The sequence below is a fragment of the Mauremys reevesii genome, linkage group 10 (genome assembly GCF_016161935.1).
Source record: "Mauremys reevesii isolate NIE-2019 linkage group 10, ASM1616193v1, whole genome shotgun sequence".
Classification (NCBI taxonomy): domain Eukaryota; kingdom Metazoa; phylum Chordata; order Testudines; family Geoemydidae; genus Mauremys; species Mauremys reevesii.
This window is the reverse complement of record NC_052632.1, coordinates 53507042-53519180: the sequence shown is the minus strand read 5'-3', so window position 1 is coordinate 53519180 and position 12139 is coordinate 53507042. Positions and strand designations below refer to the sequence as shown.

Here is a 12139-nt window from a genome sequence, read left to right as displayed (position 1 = left end):
TGCTTCAGGAAAAACGGTGATGCTTATATAAAAGACACGGCCCTTTCCTCTCCCAGATGGGGCTGCCAGCTTGACACACAGAGTGAGTGGACTGAAAGGAAGATGAAGGTACATACTGCTGGGACACTAGGTCCATCTGGACGTTGCCTCCCATTCTGGTCCCATTGGCCAAGCGGGAGGGGAGAGAATCAGACTACAAGTTACTGCCCCACCCACGATCCCAGGGCACCAACCAGTCACTTGTGTTGCTCGTAGGTAAAGCCACCCTTGTCCAGCTAGGTTAGGGCTTTTGTACCCGAACGGGGAGACTGCAGCTACCCACTGGATGGCAGCGAGACCAGCGCCCTCTCTTGAGTGTACTCACGCAGCCTGCAGATGGGGCAGTTGTTGGCCTGGTAGCGCAGGGTGTCCGCACAGGAATTGCACAAGCACAGGTGCCTGCAGGGCAGGATGAGGGTGTCTCGCAGGTCGGACAGGCACACCACGCACTCGTTGCTGTTGTCACTGTTCTCATCGTCAGAAGGCTGTTACGAGAGGAGAGGCAGTGCCACGTGAATGCAGGTACTTCGCAGGGAAGGAAAGGGACACTGCAATTCAGTGAGGTCCTTGCAGCTCAAAGGTGAAATATGGCTCAAAAGGTAAAGAGGCTGCAATCCATACTCAAGGAGCTCAATCTATTTAACTTAAAGAGAAGGTTAAGGGGTGACGATCAGCCTATGAGTATATACACGGGAAATGAATATTTGATAATGGGCTCTTCAGTCTAGCACAGAAAGGTCTAACACACTATACATTTTTTAACCACAGCAACAAAGACACAGACCAAAGCAGATTGTGAAGAACTTCAAAAAGATCTCACAAAACTAAGTGATTGGGCAACAAAATGGCAAATGAAATTTAATGTGGATAAATGTAAAGTAATGCACATTGGAAAAAATAACCCCAACTATACATACAACATGATGGGGGCTAATTTAGCTACAACGAGTCAGGAAAAAGATCTTGGAGTTATCGTGGATAGTTCTCTGAAGATGTCCACGCAGTGTGCAGAGGCGGTCAAAAAAGCAAACAGGATGTTAGGAATCATTAAAAAGGGGATAGAGAATAAGACTGAGAATATATTATTGCCCTTATATAAATCCATGGTACGCCCACATCTCGAATACTGTGTACAGATGTGGTCTCCTCACCTCAAAAAAGATATTCTAGCACTAGAAAAGGTTCAGAAAAGAGCAACTAAAATGATTAGGGGTTTAGAGAGGGTCCCATATGAGGAAAGATTAAAGAGGCTAGGACTCTTCAGTTTGGAAAAGAGAAGACTAAGGGGGGACATGATAGAGGTATATAAAATCATGAGTGATGTTGAGAAAGTGGATAAGGAAAAGTTATTTACTTATTCCCATAATACACTTGCTCCCAGTCATAGCAGCTTCCTCTGCTGGAGCCGGGGGCGGGGGGTGTCTTTCCAGCCCAGTAGACCCTGCTCCCCCCACACCAGCACCCCTTGCTGAAGCTGGAGCAGTCACAATTGTTGGGGCCCAACCATCAGTGACCTCAGTGATGTGCACAGACATGCTCGTCCTTTCGTGTGAGTTCTCTTTGCTGACGCACGCTGGGCCACACGCCGCACTGTGGGATGACCGAGACGTAAACAAGAAGACAGCATCTGCTCCTGCCAGATGAGTGAGCCAGCCCGCTGACCACGTTAGCAAGCGGCTGGAAGCTGCCTGCGCACATCGTGTGCGTTCCTGATCTATTTCAGGGCTCCTGCGTGTTGCGCAAGGACATCCTTCCTCTCCCCTTTTCACACTGGCTGCTCAGCGTACTGGAACTGAACAACAAACAGCCCGAAGTCATGAACTGACTGGGCTCTGTCTGAAAGAACTGGGTCCAAGGGCTCATCAGAAGACAGCAGGAGCACGAAGAGGAGTCTCTTAGGAAACCAGGTAATAGGATTTGAAAAAAGTTCCCAGCCTCCCCATGGTGCTACTTAGTGGAGCAGCCACACAGAGGGTACAGATTGTTAGCACAGGACTGGGAAGAGGCTGGGGGAGAAGGGGCAGGGCTTCCCCTGCTCAGTTCCCTTCCGAACCCCGCTCCCTCCCGCAAGTGCAGCATTGGGGAATAGAGTACAGCACTCACAAATGCAGTCAAATTTGTAGAGGCCAACACCTGGCACTCACCATGCTTCTCATCTGCAGAGCACTTCACAGATGAATACTCTCAGACTCCCACTCCCCGTCCCCCGAGCTGGGAAGGTCAGCATTACGGATGGGTAAACTGAGGCTCAGAAGTTACATGACTTGCCCAAGGCCACGTAATAAACAAGAACCCAGGATCAAATTCCAGGCTTGTCTTCTCAAGGAGAAGAAGATTATGTTTGTAGTTGAAGCATTTTCCATATAATCCCTTTGGCACTAGTGAGACTACCCAGAGTCAACTCCTCCACTGCAGGGACACGCAGAGAACAGCAGTCCATTCCAACACCTGGCCACGCCCAAGGGATGCACTGCACTGGCAGGTCCGGCACATGAGGAATCTTAATCCCTGGCAGTGAGGAGCCAGCCTGCACACACTAAGCACAGCCACAGTAGCAAACCTCAGGGATCACGAGGAGAGAGCCCTCCTCAGCCTGCCCTGTGCTAATGGACAAATCAGTTGCAAGGAGTGACCTTGGAGGGTGGGGTGGGGGTGGGATCAAGGGCCCACTTCCGGGGGAGGAAAAAGAAGACATTTCTGGGCTGGGAAGCAGCCTGTGCAGGGCACCAGAGACAGAGCGCGCAGCAGCTGAGACCACCACGACTCTTCTCATGATGGATCGTTATTGGTATGGGCTATGCAGAGAGGGGCCCACTGAAACCCAGCAGCAGCTGGTGCCTAACTCCCTCTAGCTCCTTTGAACGTCAGGCACAGCGCCCCATCCTCAGGCTGCTGAACAAAACCTAAGGGGACAAATTCACTACTGACTGTGGCATCACAACAGAAGGGCCTGGCCTGCCATGATTAGTAGTAAGGTTACATGGCCTATTTCAATCCTGAACTCTCTGATCCCCCCTCCTCCACCTCCGGTACATAAAGTATCAGCCCATAAACAAACTCCAAGGAGAAGCCAAGTCCGGCTGGCAGCACAGCCAGGCCCCATATGTGGCTCAGCCTGCAGAAGGGGGTTTCTAGGCACCAGTACCTTTGTCTCCTGGTTGTTTTTATTCTCGATGCCATAGATCTCCTGAAGCAGGTAACTCACCCGATCCACCTAGGAAAGAAAGGGACATCACTTAGCCTAGGAGTCACAGCTGCTCCATTTGCATCTATTCCATTTTAGTTACTTCACCGGCAACAAGGGAGAGAATGGGCTGGCACCTGGAACCATGCCACAGCCTGAGGAAGGGATGGGCAAACTTTTGGCCCAAGGGCCACATCTGGGTGGGGAAATTGTATGCAGAGCCATGAAAGTAGGGCTGGGGCAGGGGGTTGGGGTGCAGGAGGGAGTGCGGGGTGTGGGAGGGGGTGCGGTGTGCAGGAAGGGGCTCAGGGCAGGGAGCTGGGGTGCAGGAGGTGGTGCAGAGTCCGGGAGGGGGCTCAGGGCAGGGAGCTGGGGTGCAGAACGGGTGTGGCAGGGGCTCAAGGCAGGGGGTTAGGGGACTCAGAGCAGGGGTTTGGGGTATGGGGTGCAGGAGGGGTTTGGGGTGCAGGCTCCGGCCTGGTGCCGCTTACCTTGAGCGGCTCCGGGGTGGCAGCAGTGCGCAGTGGGGCTAAGGCAGGTTCCCTGCCTGCCCTGGCCCTGTGCTGCTCCTGGAAGTGGCCAACATGTCCGGCAGTGGCTCCTGGGGGTGGGGCGGGGCAGGTGGCTCCGCCACTGCCCTTGTCTGTGGGTACCACACCCAAAGCTCCCACTGACCGCGGTTCCCCATTCCCAGCCAATGGGAGCTGCGGAGGGGGCGGGGGGAGGGAGGCGGAGTGCACGGAGCCCTCTGCCTCCCCCCTCTCCCCCAGGGGCCGCAGGGACATGATGCCAGCCGCTCCTGGGAGCAGCACAGGGCCAGGGCAGGCAGGGAGCCTGCCTTAGCCCTGCTGCGCCATGGGTCTGGCAATTCCGCGGGCCAGACTGAAAGCCCTGATGGGCTGGATCTAGTCCGCAGGCCATAGTTTGCCCTCCCCTGGCCTATACAGCAAAGGAGAGAGTCTGGATGAGCCACCGCCAAGCAGAGCCCCTCCCTTCACCTTCATGCTGAGGAGGGGGCTTCAGAGAGGGATGCCGGAAAAGGGGGGGCCCAGGGGACCATTTCTGGTGGTAAGGGCAAGTGAGGTGAAGGGGGGGAGAGGAGCGAGTGGAGGCAGGGTCTTGAGGAAAAAGGTTGGGTGAGGGCGGGGCCTTTGGGGCAGGGCATTGGGGACGGGGTGGCACTAGGAAGTGGGGCTATGGTTCCGGCACCAGTGACCCCCTCCACTTTTAGGGAGCTTCTGTCACCTTGGCTTCAGAACTGGCTGAGGGGCAGGGATAGAACAGTGGTTACGTCAAACACAACTGATAATACTGCACTTCAAAACGCACTTGGCTCATAGCAGGCCTAAAACAGGAACCTGCAACTTCAGCTGGCTTCAATGGGTGCTGCAGGACCTGGCCCCTCTTGATGGCTTAGCTTTAATCATGGATGGCCATACTGAAATTCAGACCCGCCTGCTCCGTTCCATATAGGAAAGGTTGGACAAACACAGCAGCAGCAGGCCTCACTTCTACACTGTGGCAGCCAAGTTTCCCCAACACGCGTTACCAGCATGTGGTGTTCTGCCTGCAGATACACATGAGTCAACAGAGACTGAGAAATGGTTCCATATGAGAAAGCTCCTTCAGAGGGTCAGGCTCCTGGGAGAGCGAGCGCTCCGTGAGCGCTGTGCGTTTTGTTCAGAGTTTACCTACAGAAGTGCTCGAGCCCTTGCTGCAGCTCCACTTTACGACTGTACATGGATAATTACTGGGATGGCATGTGCAAGCGCAAAGAGGCACAGCTGGCAAATTGTGGTAACTGGGTATGGACTGTACTGCAGCTGCTATGCACCCTTGGCCTTGCCATGTGCCCAACTTAGTGCCCCTCCACATGAAAACCCATGGAGAACCGGGATCAGCAGCTAGTGTGGTGATGCCTTGGCCTAGAGCTCGTGTGCATGTAGCAACTAGGTTATAGGTGCAATTCCCACTGGGGGAAGGCTTTTGAGGTTATGGTTTCCCACACTGGGGAGATGTGGCAGGGCAGGGGTCTGGCACTGCATCACGAGACAGCTGGGGTAAGACAGTGCAGAGGATCTTTTCTTCTGTTCCAGGAAAGGGTTGAGGAGGAGACGCTGAAAACTAAGGAGAGGAAGAAGGGCTCAGTGCTCAGAGCAGACAGGGGACTTGCCAGCAGGTGCTTTTACAGAGGACGGCTGGGGCGGCCGCGCTGGCAGGTGCAGTGCTAATCTCACCTGAGCCCTCTACGCACTGAAGTGCCAAGCGGACACAACCATTTATCACTGCACTTTGTTGCAGATGCTACAAAAAGCAAATCTCTCCTGGATCCACCCTGTGAAAAGCCCAGGGAGTGGGCGAAATGGTAGGGCGACCCTCAGTACTGTCCAGAGTGACATCCTGAAGATGGGACATGGAAATGTTTTACTGCATATCCCAAAACTGACCCTTTGCCACTACGCTGCAAAGCTACCTGGAATCAGACGCTCGAACTCTCCCGCCAGTCGGCCAGCTGAGTTTTGCACCTCCAGCCAATAACAAGAACTTGGTTGTTTGAAGGGCTGTGTCTGTGACTATGAGCTTCAGTGCTGCAGGAAGCAGCACATACAGACGATGCAGGCCAAGTCTAATTATATCCACCCCACTTGCCAGTTTAAAATGCTCTGACTCATGAACCAGCAGCTTAATTCCAGTGTCTCCCCACTGAACTCAGCATGGAGCCTACATCCATGCTGGAGCTGCATTTCAAGGCAATGAGGTCAGTGGTTGGACTTTGGAGTGAAATCCTCCGCAGTGTCTCCCAGCTACAGGCTGGGGAGTTTTAGAATTAGTGTGTGGGAACAGAGCATTTATAGCTGGACATTTCAAAGAGGGCCTTGTTCCATTCTCCTGACTCCTTGGGTGATCAAAATGTGCAGAAGGGGTCAGCTCCGAGGTTGCTGACAGACGGAAGTGTGGGCACTGGAATCTAACCAGGGTGATGTGTTCCCTTTATTGAAAGGTCTCTAAAACAGAATGTAGGATCACACGCCAGTTAGAAATATACAAGGGCCATTCGATTGGGAAATCCGCTCCTCCACCAAGGTAGAATGAACTCCTGCTAGAGAGACCTTTAGGTATTAATTAGTGCACTACACCCAATCTAGCCAAGAGAAACTCTGCTCAGATCATTAGCTGTGGCCCTTCCACCACCAAAGGGCTTACAGCATTGGGCAGCCAGAAGATCTCAGTGAGTAACAGATGGTTACAATGGTAGGGACGGAAGGAAAGAAGTCTAATGACGGTAGGAGAAAAGTTTACATTAATATACACACACACACACCTCACTCCACTACTTTTCAGCTCATTCTACACACACAGGGAGCAGACTAATGCCATGTTAGTTTCTGCAGTACTCTGTGTTCTTGTAGGAACAGCTTATGGGTCTATTTTAAAAACCTGGGAACATTATGGGAGGGACTGTTTAACTCCTAGATTTAATGAGCTGAAGAGGAAGGGACAATTAGGAAGGCAGAGAACTGTGTCAGCAAAGAGAGAGAGACACAAATACACACCATTTCACAGCAGGAATGGGCTCACCATATTGTGGTAGGCTGAGAACTGTCCTGGCGGCCAGTTAAAAAGAAACAGCTCGCCACTTCAGCAGGCTAAAGTACTAAGGGAGAACCATGCACATGTAATGCAAGTCGGTGCAGTAACCTGCATTTATTTGAATAGATCATTGCCATGTGGGCCAATGCTCTGCCATCAGCAAACTTGGCAAGAAGAACAGGCTGTTTCTGTGAGCTTGTGAATGCAACATTTCTTCCTGCTTTAAAAAAAAAACACAAACAAAACCAACCCCGAAGAGGAGATGCTGCTGATTTCACTGTGATTTCACAGCCGCAGGGCACCCTGTAGGCATTCTCTACACTCTACACTGCCTGGGAGTTCTCAAATTCTGAACAACGACCATTGGGGATAATCCCTCTCTGGGCTTTACTTTACACACCAGTTTGTTTTTTGGGCTGAATTCTCTTGCTCCATATCTTGAACCTATTAATGGGAGCTCCACAACCAGAGCAGAGACTGAGCTTTAATACAACCGAATGCAAAGGGAGACATCTAGCAACGAGGAATGCAGGCCAGACCTTCTAAATGGGGGACTGTATTCTGGAAAGCAGGAACACTGAAAGGGATTTAGGGGTCAGAGAGGACAAGCAATTGAACATGAACACCCAGCGCAATGCTGCAGCAAGAAGAGCTAATGTGATCCTTGGATGTGTAGACAGGGGAGCAGTGAGTACAAGCAGGAAGTGATTTTAACTCTGTATGGCACTGGCGAGACCAATGCTGCAATACTGTGCCCAGTTCTGGTCTCTATATTTTAAAAAGGATGTTGAAAAACTGGCCAGGGTGTAAAATGATTTGAGAACTGCAAAAAATGCCTTACAGTGAGAGGCATACAGAACTCAATCTGTTTAGTTCATCCAAAAGGAGACTGAGAGGTGACTTTGTTACAGGGTCTAAGTACCTTCATGGGGAGAAAATACCAGGTATTGAAGGGCTCTTGAATCTAGCAGAGAATGGCAGAACAAGACCCAGCGGCTCGAAGCTGAAGCCTGACGTATTCAATGAGAAATAAGGCACACGGTTTTTAAGAGTGCAGATGATTGAACTTTGAACAAACAACCAAGGGAAATGGTGGATTCTCCATCTCCTGATGTCTTCAGATCAGTGCTGACTGCCTTGCTGGAAGATATGGCTTTAGCCAAACACAAGTTATTGGGCTCAATGCAGGGGTAAGTGGGTGGTGTTGGTGGCCTATGATATACAGGATGTCAGACTAGACGGCCCCTTCTGGCTTTAAACTCTCTGAATCTCCAATGGCCTAGAGAAGAGTATGGGCTATGGTGAACATCAGCAATTCACCCCTCATTGTGGCCTACTGCAGATGAATGCATTTCCCCACTGCTTGAGTTCTTAGATGAGTAGGTTTACAGCAGCTTGAACTAGAGCGAGCAACTCTGGCTGTGTAGATGTCCCACAGCAGGAGGCTTGAGACACTTTTCACACTGCTTTGACTCTGGAAAGCTCTTCTAAGGGCTCGTCTACACTTGAAACACTGCAACTGCGCTGCTGTAGACATTACCTACATCGACAGAAGGGGTCCTCCCATCAGCGTAGGTAATCCACCTCCCTGACAGGGAATAGCTAGGTCTATGGAAGAATTATTCTGTTGACCAAGCACTGTCTACACCAGGGGGTAGGTCGGCTTAACTATATCACTTAGGGGTGTGGATTTTTCACCCCCCCTGAGGGATGTAGTTGGGTCAACCTAACTTTAGTGTAGACCAGACCAAAGTCAAAAAAGATACCGCTTTCAGCTCATCTTCCCCAGCAGTAATGGTCTAAGCCACTAACTCCCTGCTGGCTGCAGCTACGGAGGCAAAATGGGCCAGCTCTGATATGAACAGTAGAGGAGCCTTATTTGACAACAAGTTTCCAAGATCAGTTCCAGAGTCAGAAGTTTATTGAGAACAGCTGTTTCCAAGTAGCCATAGTCTAACTGCCTTTTGTATTTGCAAAGTTTCCTGGTGTGGAGCCTATATTTTTCTTTACACTATTTGCTCCCCTTTGTTGGAACCTTTGGAGAGACACCAGGATTGAAATGAGTCAGACGGAGCTCCCTTCTCTCCCGTACAGGTGACCCCTCCAGGTTATGCGGCTGCTCCCCTTGCTGTGGATTAACAGAAGTGTAAGGCTCCATGTCCCATTCCAATTCCCTGAGTAACTCAGTTTCCATAGCAAGCCTTCTCCCTCGCTCCCAAGTTTCAGCCTAAAGCAGAATTTAACATGGCTATATTAGAGAAGGGCTATGATAGATTTCATCCTTTGTGCAAGTCTTGTAGAAGCAACTGGGAGCCAACTCAGCTCAGAGAGGATGCAGTTAGTGAATAAAGAAACAGCCCAGCCAGCTGCGTCAGATGCGCCACGGCAATAACAGTATTTACCGAGAACAAATGACAGGTGCAGAAATTAGATCACCGGCTATAGAAACAGGCAAGCAAACTGAGTTGCTGTTTGCACAGCGCTGGGAAAATGTCCCTTGTTAAGTATTATGATTATCACAGATCAAAGACAGAGTCCACTACTAAAAAATCAACCAGAACAGCAACTTATTAATGATGTCCACATCAAACCAAGGCATCACATCATCTCACGTTTTAGGGGCTTTTTACTTTGCTATTTTTTTCCACCAAAAAGCACTACCTAAAAGCTCCAGAGAGGCATGGTTTTTAAACCTCCCCCACCCACCGAGTTCTATCAGCCCATCAGGACAAAGCGCTCTAACAGGCAACGCTCTCTCTAAAGCAGCTCAGGGAAAATGCAGCTTCATTCAAAAACTGAATATTCACATTAGAAATAAGGCACACGTCTGCCAGGGAAGAGCAAGCCCCAGCACCTAAAGTCTTGGGGAGTGCTGAGTGAGGTGCAAAGAAGAGGGAGACATGATTACGGTGGCGGGAAAGGAGGAGACGGGCAGTTGCACTGTGGGTGGACTGGAACAGGAGAGAGGAGAGAAATGGGTGGGTGCAGAAGTCTTTGTTCAGTGTCTAACACAATGGGGCCCTGGGCCATGACCTTAGCTCCTAGGCGCAACTGCAATACACGCCGTAAAGTCAAGGTGGTCATTGGTCAGGGTGCCACAGAATGGATGAATTTGTTAGTGGGGATAGAGAGGAAGGAACGAGTTTCCAAAATGCAGAGAACACAACAGCAGGATTTAGGAAGGGCCTGGATGGGAATAGAAAATGACAATTGAGACTTGACACCAACTCTCCAAGCTTTGGCCATGGGAAGGGAAGCGAGGCTGCCAGTGGCGACATGAGGGAGAAGATCAGGCTGGGTTTTTGCCATGCTATCAATCCTGTTGCTACGCTACAAAGGAGTCTAACTGTAAATAAACTGCTGCTCTTTTTAAACTCCACATCACTGGTGCCTCCGGTCCGCAGCATGAGATGTGCTGGACTAATTCCTCCCTACCGAGCAGACCTGTTGAGATCACCAGCTCAATGTCACAGTGAGCTCAGCCAAATTCCCACGCAGGAAGGGGCCACTTGTAAAAACATCATATAACCAGTTTAAAATGGTCTTCCAGCAAGGGTATGAGTGGAAACTGCACATGCCCAGTCTGCTTCTGGATCAGACTGAATAGCCCCTGCATTCACCACAGCTTGCTCTTCGGTCTTCTGTTACCTCAGCTGAACATCCGTGGCTGCGTCTTCTTCAAGGCCCTGTGCACTGCAAGTGCCCCCAAGCCACCTCACCTTACGCCTGGCAGAGAGATCACACCAAACGTCTCCCCCGCAAGTCTGAATTCCTTGGGAACCTCGGTGTCTTGGGAGTCTTCCAGCTCTCAGGATATTCCCTTCAACTCTGCTTGGAATTATATGATGGCTTCATTGTTGCTCATTCTGGCTAGGCAACATCCATGCCACCTCTCTCAAGCCCCTCTGCACTGGCAGGAGGGTGGATCAGGTGAGTTAACAGCTCTTCTATCTCTGCTTTTTTGCAGTTGTTCCCAGGTTTCCTTTTAGCTGCCTGTGGATCAAGCACCCTCCATTTAGATCTCCTTGGACTACTCCTGTCACCCCAGCTGTTCCTAGGCTATCACCAGGAAAAGACTTTACTTTCCTCAGAGAATAAGGAGACTTGACACATTGTGCAGGGAGAAAACAAGTACAGAGATCCCTGCAATTAGCTAAGACACGCAGATGTGCAAGGGAAAGAGCTAACAGTTATGAGGAGGTGGCTAACACTGGGATGGCCAAAAAATGGTCCACCCAGTTAGACTTCTAAAGCCTCTCTCACAGAACAGAGCTGAAGGGGCATAGAGTAGATTCTGAGCAGGTGGTGTTTGTGCTGCCCGACACATCCAGCAATGATGCAATTCAGACAGGCCTCAAACTGATGTTGATATAGCTTAGTGAAGACATCAGGACAATAGATATTTCTAAGGCACTTACCACTTTGATATGCCTAAGTCTGATATGGAGACCCAGGAGCACAGAATGACAGATGTTGATCTAAACACAATGCACCACTTAAGCCAGTACAAAAGGTGCTGCCTGGTGACACTACAGATCCCACAGCGCAATGCTGGCACCTTTTGGCTGCACAGGCCCCACCTGCACAATAAAGAAGAGGAAGGCTCCAATCTGCTCCTTAATCCAGACAAATTAGGTGCAGACCTTGGGCTCCTGGCTATCTGCCAATGCAGCTGCCTGTTGGGCACATGTGGGCATCTCTGGGATGGCAGCAAACATCTTTACCCAGCACATTTTTTTTTCTGTAAAATGATATAAACAAGGACCATATACTTACAATCTGCTTCTGTTTTAAAGGCTTCACAGAGAAGCTGCCATCCACGTGCTGGTGGGGGGAAAAGACAGAGAAGTTAAACAGACTATAAGGAAATAACCAAAGCAAAGTGCAAAGACACTCAATGCACAATTAGTGTGTCCACACAGGGAATGAGTGCATAGTAGCTAGTGCACCCCAGGTCCTGAGGGCTTCTTCCCTGTGTAGACAATCCTTTGATGCTGCACCAGGACTAGCCCTTACTTTATCTATCTGCAAGTGTCACTTGAAGCATTACAGGACTAGGGGCCTCATCCCACAACCAGGCAGAGCTGTGGTTTTCCCAGCATTTGCCAGACACACAGAGCATGTGGCAGAGTGTCAAACCGGACTTACAGATGGTCACCATGTGCTCCTGTGACTGCAAACTTAGTTACTGCTACCGCGCTAATGGGCCTCGCTTACTTAATCGACTGTAAAAGCTAGACCAGAACAGAATCTACTCCAGCTTCCCAGCACAAGACCCTTCAGCCACAGCTCGGCTCAATGCTCTGCAGAGTCCTTTGATTTTGT

General features: G+C 50.4%; 1 protein-coding gene across 4 annotated transcripts in view; it reads right to left on the bottom strand.

Moving 5' to 3' along the window:
• The window catches only part of MGRN1 (mahogunin ring finger 1), a 114791-nt gene that overhangs the window by 23113 nt on the left and 79539 nt on the right, over window positions 1–12139 (bottom strand). For all 4 annotated transcript variants that reach the window (XM_039491197.1, XM_039491196.1, XM_039491199.1 and 1 more), the window contains exons 8-10: window positions 11591–11638; window positions 3185–3253; window positions 365–524 (exon numbers count right to left, since the gene is read on the bottom strand). In XM_039491197.1, the coding sequence (XP_039347131.1) occupies window positions 365–524; window positions 3185–3253; window positions 11591–11638 (277 nt within the window). The remainder of the gene's footprint in view (window positions 1–364; window positions 525–3184; window positions 3254–11590; window positions 11639–12139) is intronic.